This window comes from Pteropus medius, unplaced genomic scaffold (assembly GCF_902729225.1).
Source record: "Pteropus medius unplaced genomic scaffold, Ma_sr-lr_union100, whole genome shotgun sequence".
Classification (NCBI taxonomy): Eukaryota; Metazoa; Chordata; class Mammalia; order Chiroptera; family Pteropodidae; genus Pteropus; species Pteropus medius.
In genome coordinates, this window is record NW_024350923.1 from 4,950,054 (window position 1) to 4,971,174 (window position 21,121).

At 50.0% G+C, this 21,121-nt stretch overlaps 2 protein-coding genes and 1 non-coding gene across 5 annotated transcripts; 2 read left to right on the forward strand and 1 right to left on the reverse strand.

Moving 5' to 3' along the window:
- The first annotated feature begins 4,186 nt into the window (after positions 1-4,186).
- Positions 4,187-12,770, forward strand: SLC29A2 (solute carrier family 29 member 2). Of its 3 annotated transcripts, XR_005648148.1 has the most exons (13): positions 4,187-4,434; positions 4,693-4,774; positions 6,142-6,302; positions 6,530-6,669; positions 7,064-7,198; positions 7,810-7,907; positions 8,126-8,210; positions 8,755-8,891; positions 9,146-9,251; positions 9,353-9,438; positions 10,161-10,420; positions 11,102-11,771; positions 11,858-12,770. XR_005648148.1 is itself a non-coding variant. In XM_039840808.1 (12 exons), the coding sequence occupies exons 1-12, from the start codon at positions 4,406-4,408 to the stop codon at positions 11,211-11,213; spliced, it is 1,431 nt and encodes a 476-aa protein (XP_039696742.1). In that variant the 5' UTR covers positions 4,187-4,405; the 3' UTR covers positions 11,214-12,770. The 3 variants fall into 3 exon arrangements, 2 of the variants coding, with proteins under 2 accessions (XP_039696742.1, XP_039696743.1); XM_039840808.1 differs by having other exon boundaries at positions 11,102-12,770; XM_039840809.1 differs by having other exon boundaries at positions 10,221-10,420; positions 11,102-12,770.
- Positions 12,771-18,192: 5,422 nt separating this feature from the next.
- TRNAS-GCU (transfer RNA serine (anticodon GCU)) lies at positions 18,193-18,274 on the reverse strand. The gene has a single exon. It is a non-coding gene; the product is annotated as a tRNA-Ser (tRNA).
- Positions 18,275-18,729: 455 nt separating this feature from the next.
- B4GAT1 (beta-1,4-glucuronyltransferase 1) lies at positions 18,730-21,050 on the forward strand. Its single transcript, XM_039840811.1, has 2 exons — positions 18,730-19,904; positions 20,184-21,050. Exons 1-2 carry the CDS (start codon positions 18,849-18,851, stop codon positions 20,373-20,375), a joined length of 1,248 nt encoding a protein of 415 aa, XP_039696745.1. The 5' UTR covers positions 18,730-18,848; the 3' UTR covers positions 20,376-21,050.
- The last annotated feature ends 71 nt before the right edge of the window (positions 21,051-21,121 follow it).

The following is a 21,121-nucleotide window of genomic DNA, read 5'->3' on the forward strand; positions in this document are numbered from 1 at the left end:
GTGTAGTCGACTGTCTCCCGCGCCGACGCCTTGCCCACCTTCGGGGCCCCCTGGATCCTGTCGTGGCTGGACCGCGGCACATCCTTAAGATTAACACCCTGACAAAGAGGGCCTGCCCCTATCCGAAGCTCAGTAATTAATTGTGTCACTGCTTGTTTTCCGGAGTTGGTGGTTTTTCTCAACATGAAGTTCCTGGTGACATGGTCAAGTGTCTCATGACCTCAGGGCACCAGAGGAATCACTCGTTGGTTGCTGTGATCATAGCCAGAGTCCCTCTACCCCCTTCTACCCCCACCTACCCCTGTTTTCGTGTATTGCATCTGTGTTCCGTTGTCCTTTCTGTTAATCTACAGTTATTAAACTTGTGTACATCCACATATCAAAAAAATATATTATCTTTGGTATTATTGGGGAATTATTTGATTCGATCAAAGAAATAGTAAACATCGTAATTGCGATATCGCAAAATGATGTCATATATCGTTAGATATATTTGAAAAGTTTACCTGCTGGAAAAAAAAAGATCAAGCCCACCAAAAAGATGGGAATTATCATAGGATCATGGGATTTAAAAATAATCCTTCTTGTCAGGAATTTCTAGTTTCTATTTTTGTAGTAATTTGATATGATCAGGCCTATTCTCTATTTTGGATTCGTTTTTCAAGAACACGGCCATGATAACCAGATTTAAGGATCAGTTTGAACTTCCAGTACTGGTCTGAGTATTAAATCCATCTGAAGCAGATATGGAGCATTAGCCAGCATTGACAGGGAAAGTGAATTGAGTTTTAAAACTACATTTGAACCTCAAACATGACTTAATGAATCTATTTCTTTGGAAAGGACTAAATAATGTATGATAGCATTTCTAACAACATATTTTGAAATTCTCATTGCATCGGTGGTAATACTGCAAAAGCAACAAAACCAGTTGTAGATATGTATCAGAAGAAATCTAAGGAAGACGCCGTTGAACGGACTTAGAACAAAATATAAATTAGTGGCAATAAATGCAGGGATCTCATTGCATTTAATTAATAAAGGTTGCTCTAAAAAAATCATGTTAATAAAGCTATAATTAAAAGTACTTATAACCCAATGATAAGAAAGCTAGAACACGAAAATTACATTTTGTAATTATTTACTTATTCTGGCATTACCTGGATGTTAAAAAAAATCTTACTCAGATACTTTTCCCAGAAATATACCCAACCAACCTCACGGCCTCGTTTATTACTGTTTATTCTTTCCAACCCATCCATACTCCTTGTTGCCTACCAAAATACATTATGGTCTCCAAGTTCATAAGTACTAGGGATTCACTCTCTACCTTCACCTGAAGCCTGAAGTGAGATTTCAAAACAGGAGACATATCTCCTGACATATTTCAGTACTGTTCCAATCTCATATCATTACCTCAGGAATTATTTTGACAATAACTCATAAATAAAACTCAGGTCATTTACGAAAATATCATGGCTTCTAAGTTTCTCTACTTCGGCAGTCTGTAACTTATTTCAGCATGATACACAGATTTCAATGGAGATTATTTCAGTCTGCCCACAAAGAATCTAGCTTTGTCTTGTACACAAATAAGACTGGCCTGTTATTACTTACCCCAGCTGTAGCTTTTATTCTGGTTGTTCACCTGTATCCTTGTGCTTCCATTTCCCTGTTCTTGTGTTGAACTGATTTCTGATCCTTTTCTTTCTCTTAAATGTAAACATAGTCATTAGAAATGCGAGCATCAGACTCTTTATTTTCAAGTGGCTGCGCCCAAAGACTTAGATATTGAAATACATACTCTTTTCTTATAAATTATTTGATTTTAGTTTTCCTTTGCATTACACTTAGGACATTATTATTGTTTTTTTTTTACATTGTGGGGATGGGTTATGTTATTTGTGAATCTCTTTTAGGATTATCAAAGTGATGTCGCAAAATATGTTATAAAAAGTGTCTGCGTCTGACAGAGCTCAGAACAAGTGTCTCAGAGCAGCAGTTCTTAACCAGGGGCAATTTTGCCCCCCAGGGGACTTTTGGCAATATGTGGAGACGCTGTGCATCACGGCTAGGGGAAGGTGCTCCTGGCCTAGTGGGTGTGGCTTACCCTGCTGCTACACATCCTGCAATGCGCGGGACAGCCGCACAACAAAGAATTATCTGGCAAAATATAGAAAGCCTGATCCATACTCTCCCAGACGCGGTCCCTCGCGGACTCAAACCTCACTATGCCGCGCGTGATCATCGTAAGGGAAACGGGAACGGGCGGAAGGGAGAGTATACAGAACTCCACGTCCTATTTGCTCAACTATTCTGTAAAGCTAAAACTGTACTAAAACTAAAATCTATTATTTATTTTTAAAAACGATGTTGGTAATTTTCTGAGCCTAGACCCTAATCTCATTTTACACATGGACACAATGTACTATTTGTAAGGTTTGAACATACACCCCATTTTTTCAGCAACGCAGCTACTGTCTATATAGAGGGACAGCTGCACTCTGTTTTGTTTGGAACTTTGCCAAGACTTGGTAACCGTTTAGGAAAATCACATCACCGATGGCCAGCTAGTCTTTCAGGGGCCGCTGGTTCACTACTTGCCTGTATTGTGCATTCACTGGGGTTTTAAAGAGAAAGGCCAGCATCCAACTGCTTCACTGCGCCTGAGTGTTCAAACACTCAAACACACGCTATTTATTACTACTTTGTAAAATTTTATCCCTTATCTCACAATTAGGATATTATATTGACATTAATTTTTTGTGTATAGGTAGGTTTTATTATCTATTAATTCCATCGCAGGATAGTAACAAAATATTTGTTATTAAACGGGTGACCGATTCTGATTGAATTGAGAACCTCTCCTTTAAAATGAAATCCGAGCTCCTTCCTCAGCCCTCAGGCCTGTCATAACCAGCCCAGCTGTCTGTCAGAGGCTCTGCCCTCTCCTTCCACCATGCCTGCCAAAGGGATCTATTTGTGTCCCAGAATGTGTCAGCATTCTCACAACCGGGGTCTTGGTACAGGCTGTTCTCTTCCTGAAATGCCCTCATCCTCTTCAGTCGGGGCCTCCAGGAATGTTCCCCAAACCTCAGCTCTTCCTTCCTTTAAAACTTGTGCCACAGCTGTGCCCCACCTGCAGTCTCGTTTGGTTAATTTTTTTAAATGACTCATTTTTCATAAATACATTTATTTTGAGTTAAATGTATAAACAAATTTATTTTAAAATTTAAAAAATCATAAAAATGTGTGGTTTTATTTAACGAATTTATATTTTTAATTTACTTACATTTCTTTTGTATTCATTTTAATAAGTGGATTCTAATTTAATTATATTTAATTTTAATAAATTTATATGTTCATTTACTAAACTATACAAAATTTTATTTTTCAAAAAAAGCGTGTGTCTTTATTATAAATATATGAATAGGAAACTAGTATGAATAGCCCTAAAAATAAAGCAACTATAAAAATAGAAGAAACATAAAAGATTTTAATCTCTATTTAGATGAAACCGTCAGCAGAAGCCCTGAGGCTGCCTCTTTGTAAGAGAAATTAACAGGTGTTAGAAACATGTTAGTATACTAAATTGAGACGTTCTGCCTTGATATATTCCGAAGGCTTGAGAGCAAATTAAAGAGAATAGCTTTCTCTTTCAGTGTAATTTAAAGCTGTCTCTGTTCTCCCTAAAATCTCTTGTATATCATTAAGATCCGTTTATTCGCTGAGCATTTACCAAGCACCTGCTATGGCCCAGGCCGTGAAACACTGACCCAGACAAGCAGTGTTTGCCTCACAATTGGCTGGGGGAAGAAAACACAAGGAGTGGTGGCCATAAAATTTCATTACTTACGAAAATAATTTGTGACTTAGAGCCTCTCACTTCTCCAGCATCCGCTATATGCACGGTGATTGCAGAGAAAAGCAAACCCGCTCGTAAATTGTATGAGTTAGAGTAAATTAATTTCAAAATTACAATGGTCTAGAATTTTTACAAAGTGTTTCACAGAAGAAAAAAATGGGAGGCGGGTTCATCTTCCCAAGTCAGCCGCCTCTAAGCCGCACTCGGCGGCGTGGGGGGCAGTGGGAAGTCGGGAGCACGAGGCGCGGCTGGGGTCGGAAGTGGGAGTGTGAAGAACCGGCCTTGGGTAGGTGGGGAGGGGTGATGAGACCTTCTGTCCCCGCCCCGGGGGCGGAGCCTAGGTCCCAGCCTGCGGAGCTCGGGACCCGCGCTCGGCTCCCTCCCGCGCTCACGCCTCTCGCCTTCCCTTTCGGGGAGACCTGACCACTCCCCCGCCAACCGCAGGCGAGACCTGGCCTCCCGCCCGGGTCCTCCGCCCGGCGCAGGTGCAGGTGCGGCACCCCACCTCTCTCCCACCCAGGCACATTCCGCTGGACGGCCATGGCTCGAGGAGACACGCCGCAGGACAGGCGAGTTGGGGACCGAGTGGGGCGCGGACGGGCATCCTGGCGGCCGCGGGCAGCGCAGACCTTGGGCAGCTTCCTTCGGGCGCTCCAAAGCTCGCGGCAGACCTGATGAAACTACAATTCCCATCAGCCACCTCCCTTGGCTGCCTGAGCCGGGATGATGGGGGCTGTAGTCCGCTCTCCGGAGGGGGCGCCCTGGGAGGCGGGAGGGGCGGCCGAGGAGCTGCGTCCTCGGGGTGACCTTCTTACTGATCCCCACAGCTACCACCTGGTCGGGATCAGCTTCTTTATCCTGGGGCTGGGCACTCTCCTGCCCTGGAACTTCTTCATCACGGCCATCCCGGTGAGACACGCGGCTGGAGTGGCGGCCCCAGGGCCACAACCACCGTCTGTCCCTCCAGCCGCCTTGGACCTGAGGGGTACCAGAAGCTTTCCCTTCCCCGCCGCCTTTGACTCCTCATTATGCCTGGGTGTCAGCTGAAGCCAGGAGCCTCAGAGAGGGACGGTGCCTCTCATGGCTAGGAAGGCCAAGCTTTCAGGGATGCTCAGACCTTAGAGGGCCAAGGCCACCAGCCCAGGGGGTCCTGTGGAATCACCACTTCTGTTTGTCATTATTCTTGAGCTAGTCACTCCAAAAGTGGATTTCCCAAACCTTTGTTTTTCTTTGAAATAGCACGAATTACAATCATTCATCCAACAAATAGTCATTGTGCACCCACTGCGGGCCAGGCCCCATTCTTGGCACTGGGAACATAACAGAGGAAGTCTCCATCCTCATGGAGCTTATATTCTCTCAAGGGGAGGCAGAAATGTGGGGCTTGTATCCCCTTTGGGCCTGGGCTATTCATATATATTCAGTACAACAACTGTCCTCTTCAGTGCCTGGCTCAGTGCTGGGCCCTGGAGACCCACAGCAGAATCCACCCCTGGTCTTGAGAGCAAGATGGGTACCAAAGAGCGATTAATAATGTAACGTGACATGTGGCATCGAAGGCTTGGAGCAGAGTCCTGTGGGTCCTCAGGGGAGGGAGCAAATCCTTCCGCTTTGTAGAAGAGGTGATTTGTAACTCAGGGGGAGGGTAGGTAAAGCATTAGGGGTACCTCAGGAAGAGGGGGATGGGCATTCCGGGCAGAAACGGCACCAAGGCAGGGGAGTGCCAGCCTGTCCAGGGAAAGGGGTGCCTGGAGTTTAGTGGAATGAAGCAGGAGATGGGGCCCAAAAGGGAGGCCGAGGTCTGGTTCCGAATGCTGTTCCAAAACCTTGGGGCTTTGCCCTTGGTGGGTAGGGGAGGTTAGGCAGAGGCAAGACAGGATGTGTGTTCCAGAGGGAATGCGGTGGGTCAGAGTCTGGCTCACCTTAGGTGCCGGGTACTCAGAACTCCAGGAGCTGCTGCAGGAGTGGGGGTGGAGGCTGGAACCAGGGCACCGAAGAGGGAGGGTGATCTGAAGATGGAGCAAGGCCCAAGTTGGGGGTTCCTAGGGCTTGGGCTCTGTCCCAGACTTTAGCTGTTCAATTCAATGCGTATTCACTGAGCTCCAACTGTGTGCCAGGTGCTGGGACAGCACAAGGACAAACAGAGACAGTCCCCACAGACATTAACCAAGCCATCCCAAGCGCAGGCTCGGGGGGAGGCAGGGGGAAGGCTGGGGGATTCCTGAGGGTAGGTCGTAGGGTGACCATGTACAACCCCTCCCCTGGCATCCTGGCAGTACTTCCAGGGGCGGCTGGAGGGCGCCAACAGCACCACTGGGACCCTGTACACCAACCACACGGGTCCTACAGACACCTTCAACTTCAACAACTGGGTGACGCTGCTGTCTCAGCTGCCCCTGCTGCTCTTCACACTCCTCAACTCTTTCCTGTACCAGTGGTGAGAGGCCCGCCCTTGGGCTCTGTCCCAGGCCACCCCTGTGTGTCCTTGTCCCGCCCCCGCTGAGGCAGCTCCATCTGGGCCCAGGGAAGACCTCCCATCCTTCCCGCGCTCCCCTTGCACCTCCCCCAGCCCCCACTGTGCAGCCCTGGGAGGGGGCTCTCGCCTACCTTGCCCTGCCTGGCCTGGGCCCAGCCGGTGCCCACTCTGGCTCTCCTTATGAGCAGCATCCCCGAGACGGTGCGGATTCTGGGCAGCCTGCTGGTCATCCTGCTGCTCTTTGCCCTGACGGCGGTGTTGGTCAAGGTGGACATGAGTCCTGGGTCCTTCTTCTCCATCACCATGGCCTCCGTCTGGTTCATCAACTGTGAGCACCGCTGCCCCTACCCACCTCCCTGCCAGCCCACCCAGGGTTCAGCCCAGCCTTTGTTGTAGCTGAAAAGGCCCAACATATCCAAAAAGAGAAGACAGCTGTATCATCACCCATGTCCCTGATAGGAAATTGAGGCCAGGAGGGAGAGGAAAAAAGCCCTTGTCCCAGACCTCACAGCAACCAGAGAGCTGGCCTCCTGGCCCCTAGCCCTACAGGCTTCGGGATGCCCCTCGGAAGAGGAATGAATGGGGGTGTGTTACACCAGAGCACCAGGAGTCTCATGCCTCCCAGCCTAGTCCGGAATCCTCTGCGCACCCTGCCGACACCTCCAGGGGGCCCCCGAGGCCTGCCTACTGGAGCAGCGGCCCCCATTCTTGTCCCTCCACAGCCTTCTCTGCAGTCCTGCAGGGCAGCCTCTTTGGACAGCTGGGCACCATGCCTTCCACCTACAGCACCCTCTTCCTCAGCGGCCAGGGCTTGGCTGGGATCTTCGCTGCCCTTGCCATGCTCATGTCCATGGCCAGTGAGTGGACTTGGGTGGCTGGAGGGCAAGATGGCCTCTGGGATTCTGGGGAGCAGGGAGAGTGTGCCAGGAGTGAGATGCCTTGGAGATGGAGGTGGTGGGGTGATGGGGAGCTGGGGGTTGGGTTTGGGGAGGAGCAGGGCTCTCGAGAGACTGGGTGAGGATTGGGTTCACCTGGGGCAGGAGTCCTGAGGCCAACACTGGTTTGTGGCAGCAGCTTGAGGATTTGGAAAGGAGGGACCATTTTGGGATTCAGCTAGACCTGGGTTCGAATCCCGGTTCCCCTGCTCCCTAATGGGGGGCATCGGACAAGGCACCAAACCTGTGTCCCTTTCCCCATCTAAATGATGAGTATAGCACTGTCCTCAGATTGTAATAATTCACGTAATAATAACGAGTACATAGTAGGTGCTCAAAAAAATGGCACATAGGGAACAAAGAGAGAAGTGCAGGGCTGGGCTGGGGCCCTGCACAAGCCTCCCGAGTTTGTCAGGAAGAGGCCGGGAGGTTCACCTGAGAAAGTTATAATGCAGCGTGGGACAAGAGTTATTAGCTCTGTGGGAGCCAGTGGGACCAGCCATCACCCCTTTGCAGCTGGAGTTTCTGCGCAGGTGACGTGGATGCCCAGACCTCTGCCCTGGGGTACTTCATCACGCCCTGCGTGGGCATCTTCGTGTCCATCGTGTGTTACCTGAGCCTGCCCCACCTGGTGAGCTTGGCAATGAGCTTGAGGCCACACTTCAGAGCATCTCAGAGTCAGAGATCCCAAGAGAAGCCAGGGGAGGTCGGCGGGAGGAACCTGGGTCCAGTCCTGATCTCCAAAGGAGTCAGCCACTGGGGGACCCCCCCAGCCTTTAAGCCAGCAGGATGGGGAGGGATCCAGATACCTCAACCAAGACAGGCAGGGCCAACACTTTCTTTCTGCAGGATTTCGCCCGCCACTACCTGGCCAAGAAATCATCCCAGGCACAAGGTCAAGAGCTGGAGACCAAAGCTGAGCTCCTCCAGTCTGGTGAGCCCTGAATCCTGCCAGGGAGGTGGAGACCCTGAGGAGGCTAGAGCCACCTCCACAGGGAAGCTGTCCCTCTGTCCCCAACTAGAGCCCTCACCCCTAGTGCCTTGTGCGAGCAGAGGCAGAAAATCGTGAAGGAAAGTCAGGGGGATTTAAGTCATCCCTGCTGTCTTGTGGGCCTCGCTCTCCTCCCCTATAAAATGGGGAGGCAGTAGAACTTCAGGCATGCAAGCTCTAGATCCAGATGCATCTGAGTTCGAGTGCTGACTTCACAACATTCAAGCTCTGTGACCTTAGGCAAGTCACTTAACCTCTCTGAGCTTCTGTTTCTTTGTAGAGCGATGGCAGAGAGATAATCCACTAGGGTACTTAGTCTGCCTGGCACGTGCGTGTGCTTATTGAATAGTAGCTAAGCGTATTTCTGTTGTTAATTCTCTTTGCCTTCACGCTGGGCTGAAGGAGGGTCATTCGTTTTAACTGCTGGGCGTCTCCCTGTCTCAGGCAAGGGTCACAGGCATGATCCTGCCCTCCCCTCTCGCCCCAGATGAGAAGAACGGGATTCTCAACAGCCCCCAGAAGGCAGCCCTGACTCTGGATCTTGACTCTGAGAAGGAGCCAGAACTGGAGCCAGAGACACCCCAGAAGCCAGGAAAGCCTTCGGTTTACATTATCTTCCAAAAGGTTCGGCTTGGATATAACTCCCAACCACCATCCCCGGGGAAGAGAGGGCCGCTCTCTCCAGCCTTCCCCAGAGACTCAGAATGGAATGGGGCCTCAGTACTCACCTTGTTCACCCCAAGGTGACAGGGTCACAGTGGGTTGGGGGTCACAGCCGAGCCAGGCCCCAGCTGTCCTGCTGTCGGGGGGCCAGGGTTCGGGCAGGAGGGTCGGGGCTGAGTGCCCCACCCGCTCACACCCCTGCCTCCGGCTCCCAGATCTGGCTGACGGCGCTGTGCCTTGTGTTGGTCTTCACAGTCACCCTGTCCGTCTTCCCCGCCATCACGGCCATGGTGACCAGCTCCACCAGTCCTGGGAAGTGGAGTGAGTGTTGGGAAGCAGAAGAGGGCAGAGCAGGGGAGTGAAGGGGAGAAAAGGAAGAGGGGAGCTGGGACCAAGACGAGCCCTGTGCCCCCCGCCCCCAGGTCAGTTCTTCAACCCCATCTGCTGCTTCCTCCTCTTTAACATCATGGACTGGCTGGGACGGAGCCTGACCTCTTACTTCTTGTGGGTGAGCGCACCCGGGCTGGGGCGATCTCATGGTTTTAGGAGGCCATCGGGGGTCAGAGGGTGTGAAAGAGCAGAGAAAGGTGATTTCCTGGCAGTCCGACTGGTCTGGGCCTGGCAATGGATCAGCCCACCAGGGGGTAGTGAGCGCCTGGCTTCTGGGGGTATGCAAGTCAGGGCTCAGGCTGTGAGCCTTTTGAAAGCAGAAGCTCTGTCCAGTTGACCTGTGTCCCCAGCAGCCAGCTCAGGGCCCAACCTTCGGTGCTCAGACACTTATGTGGAGGTCCCTGTGCCATGTGAGAGTTGGGACAAGCTTCCCAGTGTTTAGATTGCTTTGAGCCACGGTGCTGCTGCTTTAAATGAAATCTTCCAAGGAGACACGACAAAGTACATCAAAGAGGAGCCACTCTGATCCAAGCCGGGGTGGACCCGGATCCCCGGCTTCCAATCCACTCCGGCAACCCCATCTGCCCCAAAGGGATCTGTGGAACCCCCAGGGCCATTCAGAGGAACCGAGTGTGAAACCGAAAATGCCCTCTACGTCTCTTCCAGTTCTGCCACAGGGAGCACAAGCTGGAGGCCGGGAGAGGCAGAGGCTAGCCCCAGGCTGGTCCTTGATTGCTGGGTGGCCTTGGCCCAGCCTCTGGCTCTCCAGAGGCCCAAGAGCTGGGACCCCACTAGTTCCTGTGGGGTAGATCAGGGAAATGAGGGATGAGTCTATCTTAGGTACCCCTGGGGCAGAGGCCCCGTTCCCAGGGACCGCCCTCACGCCAGCTTCCGCCGCAGCCGGACCAGGACAGCCGGCTGCTGCCCTTGCTCGTCTGCCTGCGCGTCCTGTTCATCCCACTCTTCATGCTGTGCCACGTGCCCGAGAGGTCCCGGCTGCCCATCCTCTTCCCGCAGGATGCCTACTTCATCACTTTCATGCTGCTCTTTGCTGTTTCCAACGGTTACCTGGTGTCCCTCACCATGTGCCTGGCGCCCAGGTCAGGGGGACAGCGGGGAGGGCCCGGGAGTGGGGAGGCAGGCTAGCTCTTTGAGGGGGGACAGCCTGCAAAGGGAGGGTGCATTCTGCTCTGGCCAGCCCAGCCCAAGCTGTCTCCAGACCTCACTGGCACCACCCTGTTGGGTCAGGCCTGAAGTGCTGAGTGGGCCCCAGGCCAAGAGCTGCCTAGTAGAGTAGCCCAGGCTATGATTCTGGGCCCTCCTCTCTGGGACTCAGTTTCCCCGTCTGTGAAATAAATGGGTTGGACTGTCATTCCTTAGAGCCTCGCTACTCCCAGAATTCATTTGAAAGGGAACTAAAGTTCTGGTCAAAAGCAGGGTTCGTAGGCTGTTTACTCTAGGGACAATGGAGTTGAGAATCCAGAGGGGTGACAGGGTAGGGGGGACCAGTTTGGGGACATCTTATCAAGAAGGAAGGCAGTTGAATCTAGAATCTTATAATATTGGACCCTAGGGGCCCAAGGAGATGTCCTCGTCCATAGGTTTCATGTTACAGATCAGGAAACTGAAGTCCAGAGTCAAGGGCCGAATTACAGTGGCCAGGAGGTTGGGTCAGCCCAGACCAGAACTCCGGTGTCTTGTTGTAAGGAGGACGGGGGCACTGGGGTGGGTCCAAGTTTGGCCCAGTATTTTCTAAGAGCTCCTATTCCTGTGCGTTCTAGGCAGGTGCTGCCACATGAGAGGGAAGTGGCCGGTGCCCTCATGACCTTCTTCCTGGCTCTGGGGCTGTCCTGTGGAGCCTCCCTCTCCTTCCTCTTCAAGGCGCTGCTCTGAAGTGCTCCATCCAGGGCTCTCCCAGCCGCTCTCTTCTCGCTGCTGCTTTCAGAGCCGAGACCCAGCCCAGGGGAATGGCGACCTGGACTCAAGCCTCTGCTGGGCTGGGGCCCCTTGGTCTGGAGGTGCCAGGAGGAGGCAGGTGCTGCTCTCCTGCCCGGGCTGGCGGCCACTTGGGGTGCTGCAAGGAAGAATCCACCACCAGTCATTCCAACCCTCACCCAGGAATGGAGGTGACACACACAGACACCCATAAGACCTCGCCGAAAGGGTGACAATCAGAGAAAAGAGAGCCGAGGGCCACGGCCCCTCCTCGCCATCAGGAATTTGTTCATCGCAAGAAACCTACCTGCTAATCGCCGCGGATCAGAGGCCACTAGCGAGGTCTTGCCAAAGGTGTGGCTGGTGTGGCCCCAGCTTCAAGTTCAGAGTGGACGTGGGAACCAACCCAGGGCGGGAGCTCTTCTTCTCTCCAGGCCTCAGCAGCCCATGGTCGAGTCTGCTGGACCCCAGGACAGAGGATGCCAGGGAGGGTGAGGGGAGCAGAGAGAGGAACAGGTATTAGGGATCTACGGGTGCTCAGAGGACCCCCTGGGCCTCAAACAGTGTTTTCGTTGCCAACACTTACTGTCTCCATTTCCCAGAACTCTGCTGGGCCTGGTCCCAGGTTCACAGTCAGCCTGCATGCGTGCACTGCACTTTACAGTTTGTAAAGCTCTCCTACACCATCTCTCTCACGGAAGCCACATTGAGGCCCTCGGAGGGAGCCAGGCAGGGATTGTGCTCCCCCTTAGTACAGGTGAGGAAACCGAGTCCCAGAATCAAGGTACCGGTCCGTGGCAGAGCCGGGACCCAGCCCCCACCCCCCTCCTCCCTGCCGGTGCTGCTCTTCCTGCCCGATGCCTGCTTCTCTTCTCCTCAAGGGGCTCAGGGCAGGAGGCCTGGGTACTTACTCCACCTTTTTGCTGTTTCTCCCTCTGACCCTGTTCCTGGGTCCGACAACAACCTTCTTCATTTGCACAATGAATTCACTGAGTCTTTCTTTCCAAAGCGCTTTCAGCTCTATCGGCTTTGATGAGCTGGGTGGGGTGGGGAGCCCTGAACCCATTTGGCAGATGGGATGACCGGGGCCCTGATTGGGGCAGGGATTTGTGTGCATCCCTGTGATGGCCGAGGGACGTTGGCCTGCAAGGAGCCCTGTGTCTCGGGCAGACCGCCTAGCTGCGTGGACAGCTGTTGTTCTCCCATTGCATTGGTGCCCTCTGCGGTCCCAGCCCCCTTCTTCTCAGAAATGGAGCCTCAGAGAGGCATGCAGCCAATTCTCTGGAGGACGGAGGAAAGGCCTGTTTCACCACACACCTGTGCTACCCTGCCTAGCCCAGAGGAAAGCAAGGGTTTTTTTGCCACTCGAGGTACCAGCCTTTCTGCCCACAGCTGTTATATACTGGGAGCTCAGCCAGCACGGGGCCCCCAGCTCACAAGCCAGAGGCCGATGTGTATCAGAGGACAGTGAGGCAATATATGACTTTGGCAGCTGAAATAAAGCCACGGGGCAGATCCCAAGCGAGGATTCATTCCTTCGACCGCTATTCACTGTGCCAGGCCCTGGCCAGTCTGATGTCCCTGAAACAAAGGTAAACGTCCCTGCTCTCGAGGCCCCTGGGAGGCAGAATGAAACTTTGTGACGGGGCTTGAGACAGTCCAGAAGTGTGTCACGTAAGACTCCGGAAGGGGGTCATTGATTCCACAAGGAAGTCAGGGCTGGCATCCCAGAGGCAGCGTTCCCTCAGCTGGGCCTTGAGAGATGAATACGAGTTTGCTGGGCTGGAGTCGGGGAGGAGCATCCTAGGCAGAGGTACCAGAGAGTGTGGAAGGCATGGACATGGGATATTCAGGGAACAGTGGAGACTTCTGGCAGGGGGTGGGGTGAGGGAGTCCCTCAGGTATGAGGGAGGGGAAGGGAAGGGATGGGGGTGGAGCAGTGAGTTGGGGACAAAAGGCGAAAGGCCTTAGTGATGAGGCCGCAACAGGGGATTAGAGAGAGAAGGAGAGATACAAGAAAGGAAAGGTCAGCCGCCTCTGCAGAGGCCATTAACTTAGCAGAGGGAACTTCCATATACACGCAGTAGGAACTTGCCCAAGTTCGCTGTCCTAGACCAAGGTCAAGGCTAGAGTACAGACTGACATATACTAAATGTAGTTGTAGTCCTGGGAGCATTTTGTGCGGACCACAAGGCCTAGCTCTGCCCTTTGAGTGAGACCGGTAGGGGCAGGACCCCAGTACTTTCTGGGTCCCTACTCCTTCTCTACCTTTAGATACTATTGTCTGTTGTCCCCAAAAGCTCCCTAGACCTGCCACACTCACCCTCACAGGCCAGGCTACAGTCCCAGGAAACGCATTGGTACTGGCCCAGGGTTATCTGGTGCAAGCTTGGACTAAGCAGTGGAGAATGGGCCCAGAAAGAGGACACTCACCCTCATACGATGTTCTTATGATAGCACAACCTAGAAATCCTCTTCCCATCCTCTTTCCCAGTAGACTCAGCCCAACTTTTCCATCAGATCGGCGTGCAGCTGGCTTTTAATGTTGGAGACAAATACTTGGGCTGATGGGCTGCATTTGCCCATCCCTCTCCTGATGCCCAGTCCCTCAGCTACTGCTGTACCCACAGCTAACACTGCTCCAGCAGCAGGCCCAGGTTTCCTCAGAAGCAGCCAGTTTCCAACAGCAAACACTTGGAGAGGGCTGTATGTGAGGGCACTGAGACAGGCTTGCTGGAGGGACAGAAATACTTGAAGGCCAGTCTTTACCCTCAAGTTGCTCCCCTTTTTATGAGGAAAAGGCCTCCTGGTTTGTAAATTGATTCAAATCTTTAAAAAGATTGTCAGAATGGATTAAAAAATGATTCAACTTTATGCTGTCTACAAGAAACTCACTTGAGAGCCAAAAACACAAATAGGTTGAAAGTGAAAGAGTGGGAACAGATATTCATGCAAACAGTAACCAAAGACAGTGGGGTGGATATACTAATACCAGACGAAACGGATTTTAAGTCAAAAGTCATTTAAGAGACAAAGAAGGATGTTAAATATTCGTAAAAGGATAACTATCAAGAAGATGTAATCATTGTAAATATATACACTCCAACAACAAAGTCCTAAAAATATGAAACAAAAATGGACGAATTGAAAGGAGAAATAAGCACTTCTACAATAACAGCTGGAAATTTCAACATCCCACTTTGGATAAAGGGTAGAACAACTAGACAGATCAACAAAGAAATAGGACTTGAACACACTACAAACTGACTAAGTCAAACAGCCATACACAGAACACTCTTATCTAAAAACAGAATACACCTCAAGTGCACATGGAACATTCTCCAGGATAGATCATATATTAGGCCACAAAACAACATTGCAATACATTTTAAAAGATTGACATCATACAAAGTATCTTTTGATCACAATGGAATGAAACTAGAAACCACTAACAGAAGAAAAATTGGAAACCACAAATATGTGGAAATAAAACAACACACTCTTAAACAACTAATGAGTTAAAAAGAAATCAAAAGAGAAATTAGATGGCAGTAACTATATACCTAGCAACAATTACTTTCAATGTAAAGGATTAAATGCTCCAATCAAAACATAGGGTGGCTTAGTGGATAAGAAAACAAGACCCTTACATATGCTGCCTACAAGAGACTCACTTCAGGTCAAAAGACACACGCAGACTGAAAGTAAAGGGATGAAAAAAGATGTTTCATGAAAATGGAAACAAACAAACAAAAAGCTGGGGTAGCAATATTTATACCAGACAAAATGGACTTTAAAACAAAGGCTATAACAAAAGACAAAGAAAGACCCAGTTATCCCACTTCTGAGTATTTATCTGAAGAAGCCTAAAACACTACTTCGAAGGGACATATGAATCCATACGTTCATTGCAGCATTATTTCTAGTAGCCAAGATATGGAGGGATCCTGGGTGTCCACCAATGGACAAATGAATAAAGAATATTCCATTCTATACAATGGAATATTACTCAGCCATAAAAAAGGATGAAATCTTGCCACCTGCAAATATATGAATGGACCTAGAGGATATTGTGCTGAGTAGAATACGTCTGACAGAGAAAAACAAATATCACGTGTGGAATCTCTAGAGAGCAGGATAAAGAAACGACAGAAACAAGATCATAGATACAGAGAGCGTTTTGATGGTTGTCAGATTGCGGGATGGGAAGCTGGGTGAAGGGGGGAGGGGATTAAGAGGTACAAATTGATAGCTACAAAATAGTCATGGGGGTGTAGAGTATAGCATGGGATATACAGTCAGTAGTATTGTAATAACTACGTAGGGTGACAGATGGGTACTGGATTTATCAGGGTGATCACTTCATAAGTTAGAAAAATGTCTAATCACTGTGTTGTACATCTGAAACTAATACAATAATGTATGTCAACTAGAATTGAAAAAAATATAAAATTTTAAAAAATAAAAAAAGAAATTAGAAAATTAATTGAGACAAATGAAAATGAAAATACAACATATTAAATTTTATGGGATTCAACAAGAACAGTGCTGAGAGGAAATTTATAGCTATAAACACCTACATTAAAAAGGAAGAAGGATTTCAAATCAATAACATAACTTTATACCTTAAGGAACCAAAACAAGAGCAAAGTAAACCCAAAGGTAGCGGAAGGAAGGAGATGATAAAGATTAAAGTGGAGATAAACATATGCAGGATAGAAAAACAATAGAGAAAATCAATGAAACCAAAAGTTGGTTCTTTGAAACAATCAACAAAATTGACATACCTTTGACTAGACTAAGAAAAAAAGAGGGAAGACTTTGAAATTACTAAAACCAGAAATGAAAGAAAAGGTTTTAAATTACTAAAATCAGTCTATGGGCATGCCACCCTGAACAAGCCCAATCCTGTCTGGTCTCGGAAGCTAAGCAGGGTCGGGCCTAGACGGGAGACTACCTATGAGACCAGGTGCTGTAGGTGTAAAAAATAAAAAATAAGGGATTATAAGATGACAAGGTCCTTGCAATCTGTGAGGTCGACCAAGGGTTGCCTCGGCTAAAAAAAATTTTTTAATTAAATAAATAAATAGATAAAATTACTAAAATCAAATATGAAAATGAGGCTATTCTATTGATTTTACAGAAATAAAAAAAGCTTATGAGAAAAAAAAAGCTTATAAGAGAATATTATGAACAATTGTACGCCAACGAATGAGAAACCTAGATGAAATGGGCAAATATCTAGAAACCCACAAACTACCAAAACTGAGTCAAGAAGAAATAAGAAATATGAACTAGTAAGATTGCTCCTTTGTTGGAAGCAATCAAAAACCTCCCAACAAAGAAAATTCCAGAACCAGACGACTTAACAGGCTAATTCTACCAATCATTTAAAGAAGAATTAACATCGATTCGTCTTAAACTCTTCCAAATTATACAAGAGGCAGGAATACTTCCTAACTCATTCTATGTAACCAGTATTAATAACCTTGGTGTCAAATCTAGATAAAGACATTACAAGAAAAGGAGCTACAGACCAACATCTCTTTTGAATATAGAGGCAAAAATCTTCAACAAAATACTAGCAAACTGAATCCACCAGCATAATAAAAAGATTATACCCCATGTCCAAGTGGGATTTACTCTAGAATGCAAGGTGGTTCAACAACATGCAAATCCATCAATGTAATACACCACATTAATAGAATAAAGGTGGGAAACGACATGGTCAGAAAAAGCATCTGACAAAATCTAACACCTTTTCAAGATAAAAACACTCAAGAAACAAGGAGTAGGTGGGAACTTCCTTAACCTGATAAAGGGCATTTATGAAAAATCCCCATGCCTAATGTCATGCTCAATGGCGAAAGACTTAAAGCATTTCCTGCTGCCTTTTCATCTACTCACCTTTGTCCTGGAAGGTCGAGCCAGAGAGATTTGGCAAGAAAGAGAAATAAAAAGGCATCCAAATTGGAAACGAAGAAATGAAACTATCCAGATTCACAGATATATTATATACATATACAGAACACACACACACACACACACACACACACACACACACACACACACACACACACACACCATTAGAGATAATAAATGAATTCAGCAAAGTCGTGAGATTCAAGGTCAACACACAAAGTTCAGTTGTACTTCTACACATACAGTTCTGAAACCAATTCTGTTGTGTGGGGTTTTTTTCTCCTTACCAAACAATACTCTGGTATTAGCTGAGTGCCCTGCAGTATAACGCAATTCTGACACCAGCTACCTGGAGGTAGCATCCGATTCCTTAAGTTAAGGACTCAGTTCTACAGGACTGTCTCCACTCCAGATGTCAGTCGCTAGTCCTTGTTACCTGTGCTTCTGACCGACTGGCTATTAATCATATTTTAACAGCCCCCTTCTGTATAGTCGGCTGGTGTTAGAATATTCAAGACCTTCGTGTGTGTGTGTGTGTGTGTGTGTGTGTGTGTGTGTGTGTGTGTGTGTGTGGTGTTAAGGAAGAGGTGTGTGGATATAGGGTTTCCCCTCTAGGGGAATCAATGGGCTGGATAGAGTAATAATTTAAATGATGAAGCACCACAACCTTTAAGTTCCACTACAGGGAAGGCGGCGCTTCTGGGGGGAAGGGGGGCGTTTCTTTGCTTTATATATTGGCTCCTAATTTGGCATTGGCCAGAATTCCGGTTCTGGTCTTCTAGGTGCCACCGAACCATGGGCCCTCTTTCTGGGTAGAAAGAAAAGAACACTGCTGGACCCTGCACAGGTTCAGATTCCCAGAGTATGAAGAGCCTGACAAGGAAAGATGTGCGTCGTGAACAAAGAGGTATGGGCAGTGTTGAATTGTGCCCCCCATCTGGTAGTCCAACTTGGTGCTTCAGACCCCCGGGGTGTGGATGGGGAAAATTAAGAAACATCTCCCGTGTAAAACGACCGACGAGGATGGGATTCGAACCCACGCGTGCAAAGCACAATGGATTAGCAGTCCATCGCCTTAACCACTCGGCCACCTCGTCCCACACGAATGCTCTTTTTCCACATTCCCTTATCTCTCATCTTCTCCGCACTTTGTGGCTCTCCTACATTCATTTTTTTGGTGCAGATCTAACAGGACTTAAAGGAGAGAAAGACAGAAGAAAGAAAAGGGTTTTTTGTGTTCCTTTCTTCCCGCCGCAGCCAGGAATCCGCACCATCCTTCGCCAAGCTGCAGCGGAGCTCTGCCAAGGTTTCCCGTCCCTGAGTAGGGGGCGAGCGCGCCGGGGTTTCAGGACGCGCTTGGTCCAGGGGGTCGCGCACTGACCGGGAGGGAGTGGACACGTGTCTCTGGGAAGCCCGCGGCGCCGCCACGGGCGGATCCAGCATTTGCAAAGCGCGCCGCGCGGGCGACTAGTGCAGTAGATCCTCCTCGCGCACAGGGGGCGAGCTGGGGCACCCGGAGGCCCCCGCGGGTGGGCGGGGCTGCTCAAGGAGCTCGGCTCGCCTCGGCTCGCTTCGGCTGCGCTCGGCAGGCTGCGGTAAATCCGGGCTTGCGGTGGCTGGCAGAGGCTGCGGCCGGGTGGTCCCTGCTGCGCGCTTCGAGCCCCGAGAGCCATGCAGATGTCCTATGCCATCCGATGCGCTTTCTACCAGCTGCTGCTGGCCGCGCTAATGCTGGTGGCGATGCTGCAGCTACTCTACCTGTCGCTGCTATCCGGGATGCACGGACAGGAGGAGCAAGACCAGTATTTCGAATTCTTTCCTCCGTCTCCGCGGTCCGTGGACCAGGTCAAAGCCCAGCTCCGGACCGCGCTGGCCTCCGGAGGCGTCTTGGACGCCAGCGGCGACTACCGCGTCTATAGGGGCCTACTCAAGACCACTATGGACCCCAATGATGTGATCCTGGCCACCCATGCCAGCGTGGACAACCTGCTGCATCTGTCGGGCCTTTTGGAGCGCTGGGAGGGCCCGCTCTCCGTGTCGGTGTTCGCGGCCACCAAGGAGGAGGCGCAGCTGGCCACGGTGCTGACCTACGCGCTGAGCAGCCACTGCCCCGATATGCGTGCCAGGGTCGCCATGCACCTTGTGTGCCCCTCGCGCTATGAGGCCGCAGTGCCCGACCCCCGAGAGCCGGGGGAATTTGCCCTGCTGCGGTCCTGCCAGGAGGTGTTTGATAAGCTAGCCAGGGTGGCCCAGCCCGGGATCAATTACGCGCTGGGCACCAATGTCTCCTACCCCAATAACCTGCTGAGGAATCTGGCTCGTGAGGGGGCCAACTATGCCCTGGTCATCGATGTGGACATGGTTCCCAGCGAGGGGCTGTGGAGAGGCTTGAGAGAAATGTTGGATCAGAGCAAGCAGTGGGCGGGCACAGCGCTGGTGGTGCCTGCCTTTGAGATCCGCCGAGCCCGCCGCATGCCTGCAAACAAGAATGAGCTGCTGCAACTCTACCAGGTGGGCGAGGTGCGGCCCTTCTATTATGGGCTGTGCACGCCCTGCCAGGCACCCACCAACTATTCCCGCTGGGTCAACCTGCCAGAAGAGACCCTGCTGAGGCCTGCCTACGTGGTACCCTGGCAGGACCCCTGGGAGCCGTTCTACGTTGCCGGAGGCAAGGTGCCCACTTTCGACGAACGATTTCGGCAGTACGGCTTCAATCGCATCAGCCAGGTGCTCAGAAGGGAGAGGGCAGGGGAAATGGGGCAGGAGAGGTGGTGGGGTCAGGAAGCTATGAGTGGAAAGGGGACAAGGAAAGGGGACAAGGGATCATAGTTCGGGAGGTGGTTGGATGGAAGGGGGCAATGAAGCAGGAGGGATCATAGTTCAGGAGGTGATTGGAGGATTCAGTGTGCCTTCAGAGGAGTGGGGATGCTGGAGTCAGCTTCAGGGTTGTCAGTCTAGGCCCTAGGAAAATAATCAAACTTTATTGACCTGTCTCTCCCCCTACAGGCCTGTGAACTGCACGTGGCAGGATTCGATTTCGAGGTGCTGAATGAAGGTTTCTTGGTCCATAAGGGCTTCAAGGAAGCCTTGAAGTTCCATCCCCAAAAAGAGGCAGAAAATCAGCACAATAAGATCCTTTACCGCCAGTTCAAACAGGAGTTGAAGGCCAAGTACCCCGACTCCTCCCGTCATTGCTGAGACCTTCCCTGCCCTAGTCTGAGAAGTCTCAGCCTCCTCTCTCCTTAGGCCGCCCCTCAGGCCTGACGGGGGTAAGAAATGTCACTCCACTTTACAGTGGTAGCTGTGGTGTTGGAACACTGGACTTGAATATGGGGTGCTGGGATCAAGTCCTAGCTTTACCACTAACTAGCTGTGTGGCCTTGAGCAAATCCCGTTCCCTCTCTGAGCTTCAGTTACCCTGTCTGTAAAAAAGGGAGGTGAGAATACCTACCTCACAGAACTGTTGGGAGGCTCAGATAAGATGCTATATGTGAAAACATTCTGTAAGCTTCGTACAAATGTGAAGTATTATTAATATTATTACAGTATTATTATTGTTGTTATTATTGTTATTATTAACAATTTTGAGTGGGCAGGCAGTAGGAGAGCAAAAAGTATGAATGAGGCAAAGCTGAGAAGTCTAAGTACTTAACAAAATGGGCTTTTTGGAAAGAAAGTGGATAAAGATGTTGAATTTAGTTTATAGCTTTTGAGCAGAAGCCTAAACTTCCTGATTCTCGCAGGCCTCCGCCTTCGGGAGCTCTGGAGAGGGAAGGGTCTGCAGGTTTCGTACCCTCTCGAATAGACTGGGCTGGGTTGGGTTATTTGCCTACCATTGACAATGTGTAAATAAATAAATGAGTGTTCACACTACAGCTGGCTGAATTACTCTCCTGAACCGGGCAGGCAGAGAGATCGCGGGTTCTCCCCTTTCACGCGGGGGA

Excerpts from the sequence above, each read along its gene's own strand:
- SLC29A2 (XM_039840808.1), top strand. The coding sequence starts at position 4,406 with ATGGCTCGAGGAGACACGCCGCAGGACAG. Across the intron at positions 7,908-8,125 it reads ACCTGAGCCTGCCCCACCTG|GATTTCGCCCGCCACTACCT; the intron begins GTGAGCTTGGCA and ends TTCTTTCTGCAG. Across the intron at positions 8,892-9,145 it reads TTTACATTATCTTCCAAAAG|ATCTGGCTGACGGCGCTGTG; the intron begins GTTCGGCTTGGA and ends TCCGGCTCCCAG.
- B4GAT1 (XM_039840811.1), top strand. The coding sequence starts at position 18,849 with ATGCAGATGTCCTATGCCATCCGATGCGCTTTCTACCAGCTGCTGCTG. Across the intron at positions 19,905-20,183 it reads GCTTCAATCGCATCAGCCAG|GCCTGTGAACTGCACGTGGC; the intron begins GTGCTCAGAAGG and ends CTCCCCCTACAG.